The sequence below is a fragment of the Lipophrys pholis genome, assembly GCF_963383615.2.
Source record: "Lipophrys pholis genome assembly, chromosome: 16".
Classification (NCBI taxonomy): domain Eukaryota; kingdom Metazoa; phylum Chordata; class Actinopteri; order Blenniiformes; family Blenniidae; genus Lipophrys; species Lipophrys pholis.
The window spans coordinates 15,185,374-15,203,047 of record NC_137634.1 but is presented as its reverse complement, the minus strand read 5'-3'; the positions used below and the strand labels follow the sequence as shown (position 1 = coordinate 15,203,047).

At 41.1% G+C, this 17,674-nt stretch overlaps 1 protein-coding gene across 1 annotated transcript in view; it reads left to right on the top strand.

The window, feature by feature from the left end:
- Window positions 1–12,100, top strand: part of fat3b (FAT atypical cadherin 3b) — a gene marked incomplete at its 5' end in the record, with an annotated part of 68,098 nt that extends 55,998 nt beyond the window's left edge. Inside the window, 4 exons of the mRNA XM_080483681.1 lie at window positions 5,099–5,197; window positions 5,913–5,972; window positions 6,257–6,295; window positions 8,923–12,100. Coding sequence (XP_080339807.1) covers window positions 5,099–5,197; window positions 5,913–5,972; window positions 6,257–6,295; window positions 8,923–9,674 — 950 coding nt within the window. The 3' untranslated portion in view covers window positions 9,675–12,100. The remainder of the gene's footprint in view (window positions 1–5,098; window positions 5,198–5,912; window positions 5,973–6,256; window positions 6,296–8,922) is intronic.
- Between the last annotated feature and the right edge of the window lie 5,574 nt (window positions 12,101–17,674).

Here is a 17,674-nt window from a genome sequence, read left to right as displayed (position 1 = left end):
AACATTACGCTGCCGTTATCTGCAAAGATGTCCTCCTGTATTGGTATAGCTCCCTCACATCTTCAGTGCACTTCTGTTTGGATGGTCAGGGTAATCAGCCAGAACTGATGTCTTGTCCTACTTTTGCTCAAAAAAGTTACGTCAAACTCCCAGTCGCTGGAGAACTTCCAAACAGAGATAGTGAACTTTTCTGCCAAGATTTCCCACCCCCCTTATTTTTGGCCAAGGTTTATGCACCTTCGTCAACCACCGAGCTTGTTAATTCACCGCCAGCTCTGTCAACACGTCTACTGTTCACATTTTCTGCTCAGTCAGTGAAATGAAAGCAGTGCATTTCATCGCTCAGGTAAGATGTCCGATACTTCGATTGTCTCTCCAACCTGTTGTTTGAATAATACAGCTTGCAGTGGGAACTTCCTGCCTGTTAATTATTGATTCCTTCCTGTGGTAATGGGGAATAGGTTATTTTATTTCTTTGCTCCCCCGCTGAGTGTATGCAGAAATAAGGACTCGCACTTATTCCCTTTCGGGCTCACACTAACAACACAGTTCATTAACTAGAGCGTATTTAATCTTACATCAAGCTAATGTTGAAATTATTGTGTTAATGACTCATGTGTTAAGTGGCAGTTTAGCCAATCAATTGGAAACTGTTTATTAAGTGATTTATACCACAGCAAACCCCTAAACACATAAGAATGAACGATTTAGTACACGGTCACGTCTCAACAAGTGAAATACCAACTGACAAGGGAGCATACTGGTCATTTTCTATCACTACCAGAGCCAGTATGAATAAATAAAATGCAATGAATAATTAAATACTTGGAAAAACACTGATAACGAATCAGGGGCCGTATTGCTCGGTTTTGGCAACTGTGTTCCAAAATACAAGATGTTTCACAGAGTGAACTCTTTCAAGGAGTGCCAGTTCAGACAGAAATATTTCTGTGTCAATCATGGAAAGCAATTTGTTAAGATGTTTTTGTTGGTGAGAAGAAATCAGTGTTAAAACAAGTGGGAGTTCGGATTGGACTTGTGTGTGGCTTAGTGTTAATGATAAGCATTTCAATTAAAATGGTATGCACTGGCTGAAATGGAAAAAAAAATGAATAATCAAAAAACAAACAGAAAAATGACAAGCTCGACATTTTACCAAGCAATGAATTATATCAACATTCATTTATTTTACCTTAATTGAGTGTTTTGTAGAATTATGGTCCAAATATTTTGGTTCTCATGACAAATGTCAGTTACTAAATGAGGATTTACTTCTTTTAAAATTATTAATGAAATATAAAAATTGGGACTCGTTAGAGAATGTGGCTCAGGTGGGTGTTAGATTAAAGATTCCAATGAAGTTAATGTTGACATGCCTGCACAACGATGAGCACTATGAGACAGAAATGGTTGTGAGGAAGAAAAAAAACCCTGCGAAATATAGAGTCAGCATGCTGAAGGAAATGGTGGCTGCTCTCTGCCTTCCTTATTTAGTTTGATTGATGGCACCGTTTTACCGCTCACATCCCCACAGGGGCATTTCACTTGTTCCGAACGCACTGAGCTGTAACCGTGCGACTCCGACGTGGAAAGCTAAACTTGATGTTCGGACACGCTGGCCCCTCGTGGACGTGGAACAGTTGTGCTTATAAGGTGGATCAAGGCCAGAAAATCCGATTAACAAATGTACTGTGGGAAGCGTGAAATTGAAGATTTGGTATTTTTTGAAAATCCAACAATCAAGACAAAAAAGTGGTTACATCTAAAAAGCAACAACATATAATGACAAAACTTATTCAAGGCACACTGAGAATCACGAAAAAGCAATCTAATGGAGGGTGCGGTTGAAGGAACAGGAAACATCAGACTGATTGGATGATTAACTGATTTCTGAAAACGAGACAAAAAAACACCATAGGTGCCTTTCATATGTGTGACTTCACGATTATTCGTTGTTTCTTGGACAACATTTGTTTTTCTGTATCTAGATTAATTTACAAACACTGACAAAATAAGAATTAATTTTTTACTTGCTCCTTATTTTGTTTGACAATATCCAACACACCAGTTCATCCATCCATCCATCCATCCATCCATCCATCCATCCATCCATCCATCCATCCATTCATTCATTCATTCATTCATTCATTCATTCATTCATTCATTCATTCATTCATCCATCCATCCATCCATCCATCCATCCATCTATCCATCCATCCATCCATCCAGGCCAAACAGCCAGAGACACACAGCTATACACAAATATAAGTTTGCACCGGGGGTGCCACTCAAGCTCACATGCATTTTTTTGGACAGTGAGAGGAAACCGGAGCTCCGGAAGAAACCCACGCACACACGGCGAGAGCATGCAAACTCCACACAGAAAGTCCTTGACGAGTAAATGAACCCACAACCTTTTAGCTGTGAGGCCAGAGCACTAACTACTGTGGCATTAGTGTTATTTACCTTCTTAATCTGAGCAAAAATGCAGCTATTCTTAGAAGAGCATACTGTATGTAAACATCTGATCATTGTTTACCATTCTTGCCACTCAACCAGAACACCCCGAGTTTGAGTTTGAGTCTATAGAGAAGTTTGTATTTTCTCCCTTGCATACATCTGAAACTAGATGGTGACTCCAGGTGTGAATATGAGTGTGTGTGATTGTTGTAAACTGCCTTCAGCCATGGTCACAGACCCCCGGCTGCATGAAGTAGTATAGAAGATGGGTGGATGGAATATCTGATCAAGGATGGACAGTCGTATAGTGGCTGCCTGCTTTTGTGTGAATTAACATGTTCTTGACTCTATTGGTTATCGTAGGTGTGAGTTTAAGTGTATCCTCCTTCCTGTGACTCCGTGTTGGATAACGCGACACAGAAGATAGATGATGTAATATATGATCAAAACAATCATTTATATTTAATGCGAACCAAAATTACTTCCCTTACATGACTGTTACAAAGTTTAATGCAATTCAGCAAGAAAGACAGTGAAATTCCTGCCAGCAGTTTTCTGCTTTTAGATGGGTTTTTTTTTTGTTGTTGTTTTTTTTCAATCACTCTCATCAATCTCTGAGGCAAACACACGTCTGCACTTGCCAGAAGTTTGCTCAAAGTTACTTCACTTCACATCATTGAACCTGCCACCTTTTATTTCTTATCGTTTTCTTTTTGCGAGTGAAGTTGTTCTTTGAGCCCATGATTTCTGCTTTGTCGTTTTTCTATAGATATTACTTTGAGCAATAGGGTGAAACTAGGCATTTTATTGCAGCTGGATTAGACCGTTAGGTACAGCATCGTAGCGCTCACTCGGCTTCACAGGACGTGTTTCGGGTAGTTTTCACTGCCACATTGCATTATCTAAAGTTATTGTGACACTCAAACACCTGCTCTGCCCCCCCGGCTGTGCTTTGACAAACAATCACTCAGAGGCAATTCTGAGTGATCCGAAAGGATCCAACCATCCAAATAACATCTCAAGGAAGAAAAACAGAGCCAGAGATCACACAGATTGTTGAGGACTCTACAGGCACGCTGGTTAAAGGCGCCTGGAGATCTTAAGGCCAGCAAAAGAAATTTCATTCGGCTCTTTCAAGACAAAATGCCAGTTTTGTAACTTCAGAAACAGCCTCGGATGACTGCAATCGCTTCTCTTTTCTCATTCAGCCACATTCACCTCAGTCGCCACAGTGCAGTAGATGAACTTTGTCATGTGATTTGTTCTACTTTAGCATGTGTTATTGCCATCGACATGTTGTTTCGAGGAGTCAAAGTCTATACGTACTTCACAAGAACAGAGACATTTGTTCTCTCTCCGGGGACTAGAAGGATGGTTTGTTCTTGACACGTTCTTTTTGGTCTCGTATGTTGGTCTGGCAACTATCATGCGATTGGTCAGAAAATTAAAGTGGGCACACTCAATGCAGAAAAGGGGAAATTGCTACTCTTACACAAGCATGAAAAGTTGGACATATTAATGAATTGTTTCCTTTTTTTTTTTTTAAAGGGCTGCTGTCTGAGACAGTGAGAAAGCACATAAATCTACATTCCAAACAAATGACTGGTAATCCATAGAAAGCAGTCACCAGAACATAGTGTACAGAGTTTTGCACTTGAGTTTCTTCGGAAGTATGAAATGTCCTGACATTTACTTTGGGTTTTTTTGGGGGGGGTTTTCTTGACACAAGAAACTGTTCTTTGGATGCACCAACTTGAGGCCCTCTCCCTCATTGCACCTGCTGGTGCAGACAGCCTGAACTGAGGAGACGAGGAGCTGCAGTAGTTGCACTGAAATGGGATTTTATTTATTTATTTATTTATTTTTGTTAAGGAGTCATTCCATTCAAAATGTGTTGTAAAATATTTGTTACTTTAAATATCAGTTTGAATCATAAACTAATTTCCAGCAGAGGACCCCCACAGTATAAATGGTCATAAAGTTATGGCTGATTTCTATATGTGAGTGACAGCTTTATGCTCCACACTTACTGTCAGCTAGTCAGTTAGAAATAAAATGAATGGACAATTGGGAGTGTGACGAGGTGGACACATTTCAGTTTTTTATTTATTTTATTTCCCCTGAGCCCACTTAATATGGTTTTGGCAGACTCAACAATCCATCTCCATTGTGAAATGACCGCTTTGGGAGATATCCTCATTTTGAATAACCAGTTAATTTATAGCTTCAGTATCTGAGTCACTGAGGAGGGTATTAAGACGACTGCAACTTTGTAAAATGTCAACTCAATTTAGATAACTCAGACTTCCGAAGCTTCGTACTTGCCAAAGTAAAGGATTGGAAACATGTCCATATGCAAATCTGTATTGAATTAAGATAAACATAAAAATCTGAACGTCCTACATTCCTGAATTTATATTCATCCGAAACACTTCATCAGTTCTAATTTACTAACTTTAAACTGCACCCTAAAGATGAATGACTCGACCAGAACCAATCTGGAGCAAGTTCAGTTCGGCCCGTTCTGTAGTGAGACTGACCATGACTAAGACGACTGAGACTCTTCAAATACATATCGGCTTTAATTTTAAATGGAATATCTTACTATAAACTGAACTTTTGTGTTTTTGCTTTCTAGAAGCTGCGGAGCTGACGGACGAAGCGCCGTGTCTCTCAGACTCGACTTGTGAGGAACAGTCTCTCAGCTCCTACACCTCTGAGTCTTTTGACGACAACGGTACGACTCGAACTCCTCAGACCATCCCTTGCAGAATGAAATTCTGTAAACCGCGCCTGAAGATAACACTCCCCGGATGCTGTTACTGGAACAAAAGGGAATTAATTGATTTAATATTCTGAAAAAACAAGCAGACAATAAATCAGTGGAAATGCTTCTTGGAACCGTCGGGCGACCGGATCCATACATCAAAAGTACTGTATAGGTTTTCCGTGAAAGGAAGTAATCCTTTAAATAAAACTTTCTTGAATTGTGTAGGGTGCTTCTTTTCTTTCCCAGATAACTCAATGCCATTGATCTTTCCTTGGCTAAGTATAAGCGAGTGGAAGTCAAACACCCTAATGATCATCCGTGCTTGCATGTGTATGTGGGGTTGTGTTCTTTAGACAGCAAATCCATGTCAATGTTTTTTTTCGTCTTCCTGTCTAATTAGCGTAGCTGCACAGAAAGTAACCTTTGTGTTTCTACCCACTCCCACTCCCACACACACACACACACACACACACACACACACACACACACACACACACATGCGCAAGCACACACACAAACGTGTTTCAGAGACTAACATGTCTCTGATATGTTCTCAACACGTGCACGGTCGTATACATCCTCCATATCATCACCGTCACACTCTGCAAATGAAACTCTACTCTATTCATCAACGCATTGACATTGTTCCTGTTCTCAGATTGTCTTTCTGTGTTCCTTCTAGCCTCCATAGTGACAGTCATACGTCTAGTCAATGATGCTGTTGATGATATTGAAAGTGAAGGTATGAAAGAACATCTTCTGTTAACTCCTTTATCTCCTTTGTGTCTGTCTTCTGATGCCAAAGTATATGTTCAGAGGAGGAGCACAAAGATACAATGTCTGAATGCAGCAGTGCCTCTGCTGTTCAATCCTCGTTCTTATTAACAATAAACAGTCCTGCTTAGATTTCTAATACTTTTGTCAGTTTCTGACACTGGATCTCTCTCTGTTTCAATTTCCCCCTTTGGTTTTTGTGTTGTTTGTCTCAGTCTTTCTCTGACTTTGGCTTCCTCTCTCCCTTTGTAGTGTCAAACATGGACAAAGAACAGCATCGGAACCGCCCCGGTGAGCGAGATGCAAAGCAACTGAAAAACATCTTATTAACTCGCCTTCCCTTTGACTTTATATCTCAAACTTTTGCTCCTGAAAACCCAGCCTTTTATATTCTTTACATTATTATCTCGCATACCCTATAGAGTACAGATTTCCAATACTATTCCTTTTCTTTTTCAGATTTTGAAAATAAATGTAGGCTTCCTGTTCTTGGTTGTATATGGAGTGGGTTTCTGATAGCTTTTTCCATTTTGAATCTATCAAAACAGTACAATCAGGTCACAGGCATTGTTGTGGATGTTGGCCATATGTAAAAGCAGACTGTGAGAAAGCATTCATACGCAAACAACAAAGTTATACTACAACTTGAGAATTTTATATAAACACTGCATCATTCCAACAATTCTCTATGATAAAATAAACACACTGGGTCAAAAAATGTCATGTACTATATTCTAGTGTGTGGTTATTTAAAATAATTTGAATTATGATGATGCTTTAATTAGGTGCAGTAGTCTTCACTCCCAGGAAAGCAAAGCTTTCACCCTCGCCTTGCGGGTCTCAGTGGGTTTTAGGGGCACTTTGAGCCAAGCCTCGCATCTGCACAGAGCAGCAGAGGAAAAGGCAGCCTAAAACACTGACTTTTTTTTGGTGGGGGGGGGGGGGTTACTCTAAATGGGGCATCATCCACAGTCTGAACACTGGCTTTCCCATCTTATTAAATGCATGGTTTTCTTCAAACAGACATCAGAGGAGGCATGGTCCAATTGCACCTGTCCTAAAAGATCCCTACGTCCCCGTCAGTTGTTCATGTTACAGTCTTACAATCAATATTAATTGGCTCTTAGTTACTAAGTCTGTTTGTTCTCAGTTGCATGTAATTTACTTGGTCTACAAAGCATTCCGTTACTCACCCAGAGCAAGGCTGTGTTTTCTTTTCTTGCCACTGCCAACCAACTGGAGTACAAGTGGCATTATCTGACACAAAGTGAAATAAATTCTATTTTTAATTATTGTCCAGTCAGTCTTATGACCCATTGTGCATGTGTGTGCGTGCCCATGTGTGTCTCCTTTCCTCTCTTTGTATAAGTCAGTGCTGTGCGGAATGACTGCATGCCACCCTCGCCCTCACCCTCCACTTATCCATTGCTTCTGCATCATAATGCGATAACTATATAATTCATTTGCATTTACTTGTTCTTATGGGCGTTTCATCATCAAAGGTTTCTTGTCCCATTTGTTTTGTTTTCCATCTTATTGACAGCAAGCCGCCACCTGCAGAGCAAAGATGAAATTTGTGTAGAGTTCATCAAAGAGTACATTGTGGATTGTAAGAGCATTTATTTGTTTTTTTCCCCCTTTAACCCTTCATTTGATAATAATTTAGAAAGAAAAAAGACATTTTCACAGCATGACAAGGCAGTAGGAGCTCCCAATTTTATTTATTAATTTTTTTGGTTTGTTGGCATGGCTGTCTATTAGATACCTCCGTCCACACATGTGTCATGCATTATATACCAGGAGCTGGAGCTCTCCAGCACACTAATGAAGTGTACTCTCCATCCCACACAGAGGGTGACCCCTCCGGCTTTTTTCACTTCATCAATATGATATTTTTTCACTCACAGCTCATTAACCTAACCATGAATTATGCAGCTTGCATGCTGTAGTTTGTTGGAAGTTGTGGGGTAGTGGGGAGTTCTGTGTCAGTCCATTTAACAGCATGAACTGTAACTGAAATCCCCCCAAAAAAGAAGTGTATTTGCACATTAATATACAGTATACAAGATGAGAAATGGAGTGATTACACAGTGTAAACACGCAGGAGAAATCCCACAATACACAGAGAAAACTCCATAGTGACACAGTGAGAAGCAAAGCCATTCACGAGCCTCCCGCGGCATCAGATACAAACTCTCAAACATGCCGCACGCACTCGCACATGCACACGCTCCCATACGCAGCTAACAAGCAACACTTTTCTACAAAAATAAAAACAGATCAAGGGATCAGATAATAAGCACAGGGAAAAAAAGACTAAAGAGAAAAGAAATAGAAACAAACACAAGTCAGATAATATGCATGCTTCTCTTTGATGCCATGAAAATTGGCTTACCTTTTTTTTTTTACTTTTATGTGAGGTAGTTTGATTAGTAAGAACCAGTAAATTCCATATCTCTGCACCCTCTTTTGGGGGTTTTACAAGGGCAGAGACGGTATCTACACTGATCTGAGTAACTGTGAAAATCAGTCCTCTCACTGACACACAAAAACTCATGTCTTCTCACTTTGCCTCCCTGCAGATAAGATTTTTATGATTCTGTTGTTTTAGGAGTGAAGTTGATCTATTGATGTGGCACCTTTTGCCATTTACTGATCCTATTAAACAGATAATCTTGTTCTTACTCACACTGTGAAATGCCGAAAGGCTGTTTGTCTCTTAAGATACAGTCAAGTGAAAACTACAGACTTCTAGTACTTCCGCAGCAAGAGGTTTGTCCAGGAAATAAACCCGCAGGCTCCTAAGTGAGAGTGCAAAACTCTATTTTCTTAACTTTCAGTTCAAATATGTCGTTTGTCACTATAACATTTTCAAGTTTGAGAAGATATTCATTTTCTGATGCTGCTTTTATCTTCAGCATACCGGTGGGAGTCTTCCTGTCAAACTTCAAGCTGGGTCTCTCCATCACGTCTGCATCCGCCAGTAGCAGGATCGCATTACAACCTCAGTGACACACAGCAGAACATCAGACGAGGCGGAAGCACACGCTCGCTCCAGCTGGACTACAGAGTGATGGGCCACAGCGGCGACAGGGGCCACGAGCAGGGACAGGAACCCTCAAGGAGAGCTTTCCAGTGGGAGAGGAATCAGTCTGGTGAGTGGGAGAGAAAATGTGCCATAGACAGAGAAGAAAAAAGGAAACACGACGCAGTGGGAAAGAACACAGGTGGCAGGAGCAGAGATCCGGGGTTACACCGGGATCGCAAACAGTTGCACGACCATGACAGCTGCGAAGACAGCTCTTCGCCTGTTTATGAGGAATACCGAGAGTCTGGGCGTGATCCTGAGCAAGATGAAGACAGGGAGAGCCTTTATGACACCCTACCTCCAACTCGGCGGGCCTACGAAGGATACCCATCGAGCCCGCCGGGCCTCAATCTGCACCCGGCACAACTTCTGCCTCCACTCCGGGCATGGGATCTACAGACAGGGGAATGGCGGGAATCAGAGGAGGATCAAGGAGGGCTTGGCTCCAGCAATCTAACCGGTTCTGGAGACGAGTTAGAGAGACTACTGAACCTTGTGTCACTCCGAGCAAGGAGAGCCACACGAACAAATAGAGCCTCTACCGGATCTGAACCCGCAGGGGGCTGGGATGGATTCAAATGAATACACCAGACTGTTAAAAACAATATCCCTTTATCTCCTCCTCCTACCCCTTTTAAGTTTCAGAGAGACAGCCTGATCCTCTTTGATTATACTTGACATTTATAATACTACACAACTGGTCCACTGTCTAAAAATAATTGAAGAAGAAAATTACCATATATACTTTTACTGTCCCACATTATTATCCTGGTGTAAACAAACTCTAATCCAACACCAATCCCTTGGCTCATTTATAAGCTGGAGGCATAAGAGGAAATAGATGTGATCTCCAGACGCCTTCACCTGAGCTGCATGAGAGTTTGGCTGCGAATCAATTGTTTTACATTTATTATTTAGAGTTGCTGAAGCACATCGTTTGGAGCCCATGTGTCTCTGTTTCAGATCAGACCGACGTATGCATATAAGTTATCATGTATTTCACCCCACGTTCTGTTAGATCACACACGTACAGGCACACGCATACACAATCGCTTTGTTAAGTCAACCATGTAACGCCTAATGCATTTATTATTTTTTTCGACACACGCTCAGGGTTGTTTTAGAGAGAACCATTCGCCCACATCTCAGACGTAGCCTGAGAGCTGCTATTAAGATTAGCAAATGTTGATACCAGGGGATCTACACTTAATCATTTAATTATTCTTTGATTATTTTATTTTTTTTACTACTTCGCTATTCATTATGTGGCGGCACCTCTTCACAAACACACACATGCTGGATATTCAGCTTATATAACTGTGCTTCAGAACAGTACTTTAGGCTTCATTATGTTGATCAACAATAGTTTCGACCCACTATGTTAACTCACAATACATGCTATGCGGTTACGGAAGACAGTGTGTACACAGGCTCACACATTCTAACACTATTATCAATGTACATTGAGTATTTTGTATATATTGCTACAGTGAAAGTGTTTAGTATGCTCCAGATAGAAATGCGTCTACTTTGCACCTTGTATTAACATGTGGATGGGTTTTCAAACATTATGTACCGAAAGGCTTAGAGACTTGTGTGGAAATGCAACCGTGAAGTGCAGAGTCACTCACCCAGGACATCTGCACATGTTTGGCTCACTGATAACAAGAGTGTAAATGCTGCTGTGTTTCCAGGTCACACATACAACAAAGAGGAATACAAATGGAAATAAAGTCTGTGTTAAACGACTATGAAGCACGGAGAGAATAAGCCGGTTGAAGATAACTGGGTGCTTTTGTTGGGTAAACATACTCAAAATGGCAGTTCAAGATAATTGTGGTTTGGCAACGAGCCAGACCAGATGTGAACCGTCAGATTTACTGTAATGGAAACAGCTGCACCAACCTCCCTTCATCTCACACTTGTCATGCACTACAGCGACTGGTAAATGTAGGTGAACTAAAAACACTGTCGTCCTGCAAATAATATGGATGCTACATTAGTACAAACGATCTACATTTACGTGAGATGAAGTGAAATAATATACAAGGTCACATTGTTGTGATGACTAGTTTAAAAAATGCCAATATGATGGCAAGAAAGCCAGGATGTTGAATCACTCTGTACTGTAACACATGGCCACATGCCGGACGGCAGACCTTAACACAGTCATGATTAGATGTAGTGTCACCTAATACATTTATGGCTCACGGTATGGTGTCCACTCATCCGTTCATCTTCCTTTTACCTATTGTCATCCAGGCCGAGCGGGTAAGTGGACTGCCGAAGCGTTTCCTTACTGGAATAAAGCAACAGTCAGAGAAACTTCCCTGACAGGCCAACACGTGGACAAATACATTCACACCTGTGCGCACTTTGCAGTTTCCAGTTCAGCTGAACTGCATGTCGGTGGACTGCGGAGGGGAAACCGGGGCACCTGAAGGAGCCCCACAGGAATACTATGAGGCCATTCAAGCTCGGTGCACAGCAGCAGCTTCCAAAGGCTGACATTTCAAACCCACAACATCAAGACTGTGAATCAACTCTACTCACAAGTGAGCCTTTATTGCTGTTGTGTTTTACTACTTGATTGCCATCTACTGGGTTTGAATTTGATCTCCAGTAGATTTTAAGTGATTGGGAGGTTTTAAGTGATGCACATTACAAGGACTTGGAGATTGTGCTCCAATCAGGCAGAATCAAACTGCATTGGAAAGTAAGAACTGGGTTTCCTTTGGGTGATTATGTACCTGATGTGCTGTAGCAGGTTAGCTATATCTCAACCCAGACTGCGTGAGATAAATAATCCCCATAAAATATTTAATCCTGTCAAGTCAGTCTTGTCACGCCTCTTGTATGTTTTTCTTTCCCTCCCCACTGGAATCTGGCAGATTCATTGAGCAGAGCTTAAAGTCGTCAATTTCCCACGAAGGCATGAAGGCGTAAGAATGTCTTCTGGAATGTGATAAATTGTGTGATGAGTCAAACAATAAACTTTATTTTGAATTCAATTGAAAAGGCTGGTGTGATTACGTCAAAGATTGCTCTGGCCTTACACGCTGTCAACAGTTGAGCAGATTTTAGCATAATCTTCACGTTATGCGTTTTTGTTTACCTCAGGAAGTGATTTGTTTGGTGACTTGAATAAATGTATCGGGCTCATTGTGTGGGACTCCTCATTGTTGTGAGTTTTCTTCCATATGTCCCACTGCTATAACAATATTATGCAGAGTGTGCAGCTCTGAAAAATCTATCCACGAATGAATGCGCCTGCACCAAAACAAAAATCCTCCACAGGCAGCATTCAGTAATGAAGGCAGAACATTTTCATGTCTTAAAGTGATGTACTTGACTATGAGGACGTGCACATCTGCACACAATCTCAAGTCAAGAAACTTCACATTAACATTTTTTAAATATCTTAGTAATTCATAGTAATTCATTTTATGATTGATGACACAAGGTTGAAAGTAGGCAGTGGTCAGTGTGCTCTACATATTTGCTGTGAACCCTCTGTAAGAGGTAGAGGACACACCAAGGAAGCTTTGTGGGTTTCCATTATTCCTACACTCTCTCCCCACCTCCACTCCCATCCCTGCACCCCCTGTGGAGTACAAACTCTGTCCTTGTTATCACCTAACTCTCCTTGTATAAACACCAACAGGCTGACTATCAGACAGAAAAGGGAAAAAAAATCCATGGCAACAAGACATAATCTGGCTGCTTTAGTTTTATCTTTCCCTGACACATACAACACATTTTGGCCAATTAAGGTTGTGAATGTGTCGAGGTGTGTATCCTATGTGTGACTGGCCCATGTTTTTACTGCCGTACGGATTAGGAATTTTTTCTGTCTCTCTGTTTCTGCTACTCAGGATAACATACCTCCCCTCAAAATAGTTCATGCTTCTTCGATACATCACTACAGGGAGGGAGTAGCAGTGCTGTCTGACAGAAAACTATGCACTCGCCCACTCACAAACATGCAATATGTAAGTGCCGTAACACAGGTCAGCTCTCAGTGGAAGTACTATTGTCTGAATTTCAGAAGTTAAGGGATAATGTGATTTGAAAACAAAATTCTGGGAGCATCTCAGTTCTTTGAAATTGATTCAAAGTGCACAATAGCCAATAGCAGCGGTTATAGCTGCATTTCTATAACAGAAATTATTTTTGTTTCATTTTTTCAACAGTAAGAGAACATTTTTGAGTGAAATACTTGATATATATAGTGCATGGCAGTCTTTCTCAGTGCAGTAGATTCAAATAGTTTATAGTTAAAATATTGGCTGGCTTGTTCCAGTTATGTTCTTTCTCCCTGCAGGAACCATGAACCACAAAAGAGTCAGACAGGTACAAGGCAGAACTCGAGGGAGACAAATCTCTATTTTTCCTCAACCCAAGAAAAACTTCTGCATTACTGCGTAAAACCCTCATAAAGCTTGATGAAACTTGTTATAAAACTTGTTACCAGCTTTACGTTCTAAAAATAATCTGCCAGTTTAGCTCCCTAATGTGATCACAGCACCTGACTTTATGTTTCTTCTGTTATCGCTACCTGTCACAACAAAGCAACACAGAAAATGAGTTTTAATCAATTAGCGTCATATGCTAAGTATTCCTCAAGCAATAACAGCAAGGGGTCCCGAAAAGTGCAAGTGGCATGTCAGCTTTCTCCGATTCAGCTCATTCATTCTGGAGTTTTTTTGGTGTTGAATTTACATAAAAGAAAGTGAAGACTAATTACCCACAGGGCATTGCTGTAATGGCATAACATTACCTCTGCCAGCATGCATCCATGGTGCACACAGAATCAACATCTGAAATTGTAAACAACGCTCTACAGGTGGAAACATCCCTGCTGCCTGGTCAGAGACAGGGGGAATGCTACAATTTATTCATACTGATTTAGAATCTAGTGAATTAATCTAGGCAACGATTATGCAACATGTCTTAATAACTTGCCCAGTGTCATTAGCAAAGTCGTTTGATGATCGCCCTGTTTGTTTAACATCGTCCATATGTGCTGGCTGTCCTTGTGACAAGGCAAATATGAGGGTGTGTGAGAGCAAAGAGAAACTGAGAATTATACAAAGTGACTGTTGTGTTCATTCATCATGCATCAGAGAAAACTGATGAGGACCTGCCAGTCCCTTTCGTTGTGGTAGCTTTATATTGAACCATCTGGCATTTACACCATAGAGTCAGCAAAGCCACTTTAAACCTCCACTCCCACAGCTCCCTTCAATTTTTTTTCCTTCTACTTCTTCTCTGCTCCATTTTTCACAATGACTTTCCTCCAGATCTGGATGGACACAGCAGGGAGGGAACAAGATGGACAGAAGGATGAAAAGATGTTACATAAAGGAGGAGGGGATTGAAGGATAGATCGTTTAAGAAAGGCAAGAGATAAGTAGAAAAGTGGGAAAAGTATGAGAGATTACCATTCCCTCGTCCTTGCTTATTGAGGGGTAGCTGTGTGGGTGATTATAAATCCACGCTGTTCTCAGTAACACCAGGATTACACACCCCGGCCAGACCTAATCTATGTGCCTAACATCTGCCTCTGATGACACAGACGTGCACACACATACAACCATGCAGACACCGGGCATACATGAGCAAAAAGGCTTGTGACCATAATGGCGACAAAAAGCAGGCAGTGTCCGAAGCAATTTCATCACATGTATTTTTTACGAACACTATAATCTCATGGGAATCATCATCCACAATTTGCTTGCATTGCTGAAGCAAGGCGGCAAGGAGACGGGAAAATTGAATGGAAAGATGTGACATCCATATAGTGAGGATACGAATTCACATCAGAGCGCTGCCCTCAGCCGTCTGTCGTGGAAGCTGTGTGCCAGTCCCATCCCATCACTCCCCTCCCCTGCTGTTTTAGGAGATTATTACTAAGGCAATCCTTTGGCATATGCCTGCAAAACTGCTATGCTCGAGACAGGGAAGTTAACCATGCACTTCATGTTTTTTTTATTGGATTTCCTTATGTGATGAAAGTGCATAAATGACACTGGATTATGTCACATTTACACAATATTAGAATACAATTGCCACAAACTTTTGTGGAAAATGTATCTTTCTCACGGGCACATTTTGCACATTATGTAAAGTGAACGAAAAAAATAAATAAATAAATTAATCCCATTATCCAGGACATGTTTGTGCTACTCTCCGTGAGGCTTGGCTTGAGCCCTGATATGCTGATTCGACAGAGGCCTTCAGTGTTACGCTGTTGGACTTCAATACAACGCTCCTCACTTTGTTCTGATCTTGTAAAGAAATGCTGCCTTAAACAGAGGTGAGACGGAATGATGGATCAACATGCTGCTGAGAGATTTGGCTGCATCATGGCCCTCAGAGCTGAGCTTGTTATCTGCTTTAGCTCTAAGGAATTGGTACGCTGTCACCCTCGAGATTGCTGAGATCTGATTTTGGTTAGAAAGAGGCTCGCTCTACGCTGGCTTTGTTCATCAGGGAAGCTGGGGGGGGGGGGGGGGGGGGGGGTTATGCTCGCCAGCAGAATATACATCTGCCTTTGCAAAATTTGCTACAACTAACATTTTTTTATTAGATCCTTCTTGAACTGTGCAAGTGTGAAATGCCTGTGGTGGTAACCTTTACAGTCCATCTGATGACTCAGTGTGAGAACAATCTTAACACACTTGATTGTGCGATAAACGCACCTCGGAAGCATGGAGAGAGCAAATATCGCAGCCCGAATATGAGTGTGAGCAACTGTGTGTGCAGGGCAGCGTTACAATTACAAATAGAAATGACTCAATCATGTCCAGCTTTAAATTAGATGAAAAACTGGCAGTTTGGTTTTCTTGACACTCTGATGTTAAATTAGAAATGTTGACCTGTATGATATGATCTGACACTATTTATACAATCAATGTTTCCAAAGAGTTTTCACGAAAAAGTTCTTTGCCACATTAAAGTCACTTGCCATACAGTATGAAGTGTGACACCACTTAATGCCTAATCACTAACACCCTCCCACATACATTTCTATGGGGGAAAAAAAGGTTTCAGATTCAAACAAAACATATATTTTGCAGTTTTGAATGAAAACATATAGTATTTTTAAATTTTTAAATTAAAAATGTATATCTAGACTCTTTATTAGTCTGTTTACAAGATATTAGGTCCATGTTTCTGTGCAGTTCTTAGGCAAAATTGCAGAAATAATCTGTCTATTTGTGAATTAAAACTAATTCCTGCATCAGGGTATAGCAGGATAAAGAGCAAGCAGCCACAAAACTACTCTTTTATTGATTAATACAGTAGCTATGCATTGGGGCAAATACACTCACTAGCTGTAGTAATATTGCACAAACCATTGCAATTTCAATTTCGCTCAAATACAGCACAACAGTTGCCGCCAGCAGCCATCTGAGCAGCTCTGTTAGGAAGTAGTTTGGCACAGTTCTACTTTGAGCTGAATAGCAAAGTGAGCCGTTAAGTGGAAACACTGAACTGCTGCTGGCACTACAGCAATAAAATAAACGCATCCATTCAATACTTGTCAAGACATTTAATTAAAACCCCAAAACAACTTCGACCTAATGGTAGGGCTGAAGGCAAAACCAGCAGAGGTTGCCACAGCCAGTGAGAGTCATTCTCCATGCACAATGAATGTGTGAACCAAATGATTGTGTCTCTTCATCTCTGTCTAGATTTGCCCAAAAGATCCCCACAAAGCCACAAATCTTCACTAAACACCTTTTCATCTGAGAACTCTGTCATAATAACTGCAACATCTCTCAGCTTCAGGACTTTAATCAATTACTTTGCACTACATCCAAGCCTGCAACTCAAATGTGATTACACTTGTTACATTACTTCCAAAAACTCATGTGAAATGAAAAAATAAACAAATACAGTACATGCCAACAGTGTTGCCTGGCTAGTTTTCCCGTGTTTTCTTTACACTTTGCTCTCCAGACATTTGTTTTGAAGGCACCATCTGGTGATTGTAACCAAACTCTTAGCAGAACTCTGTCTTTGGAAAACAAAGACTGTTATCAACATTATTAAAGCACGTTCTCTTGTGGAAGACGGCACAAAGAGGCTGCTGTTCCTGGCTCTCATAAAGGGTGGTTATCACATGAAGTAGCTGTGGCCAGTTTGTCAGAACATTATTCCTTCACTTTCCCATTTGTGTCCTCATTCTAACAACGCCATCGTTCACTGGGATAAGTAAGTGTTTAGGAGTATTGAAAGAGTGGGAAAACACTGTATTGTAACTATGGATTCAGGGAAGCATGCCCTCTGGTCAGTGCTTTAATATAATGGGCTTGGGTTTTTCAATTCGGAGATCCATGTACTGTACTCCATACAATGAAGGCCATTGATTTTCCTCATGGTGTATTGCACTCGTCCAGGCCATGTCCCCATGAGCTGTGGGGTTTGTGCCAGTATTCAAAAATGCATGTATCGGAAAGTGTGCCTATCTGGCTGACCTCACAGCCAGAGCTGTCTGTCTCCTGATCATCACACCAGGCCTCTGGAACACATCACCCTGCTTTGAGGCTGACACTGGGCCACTCTAATCTCTT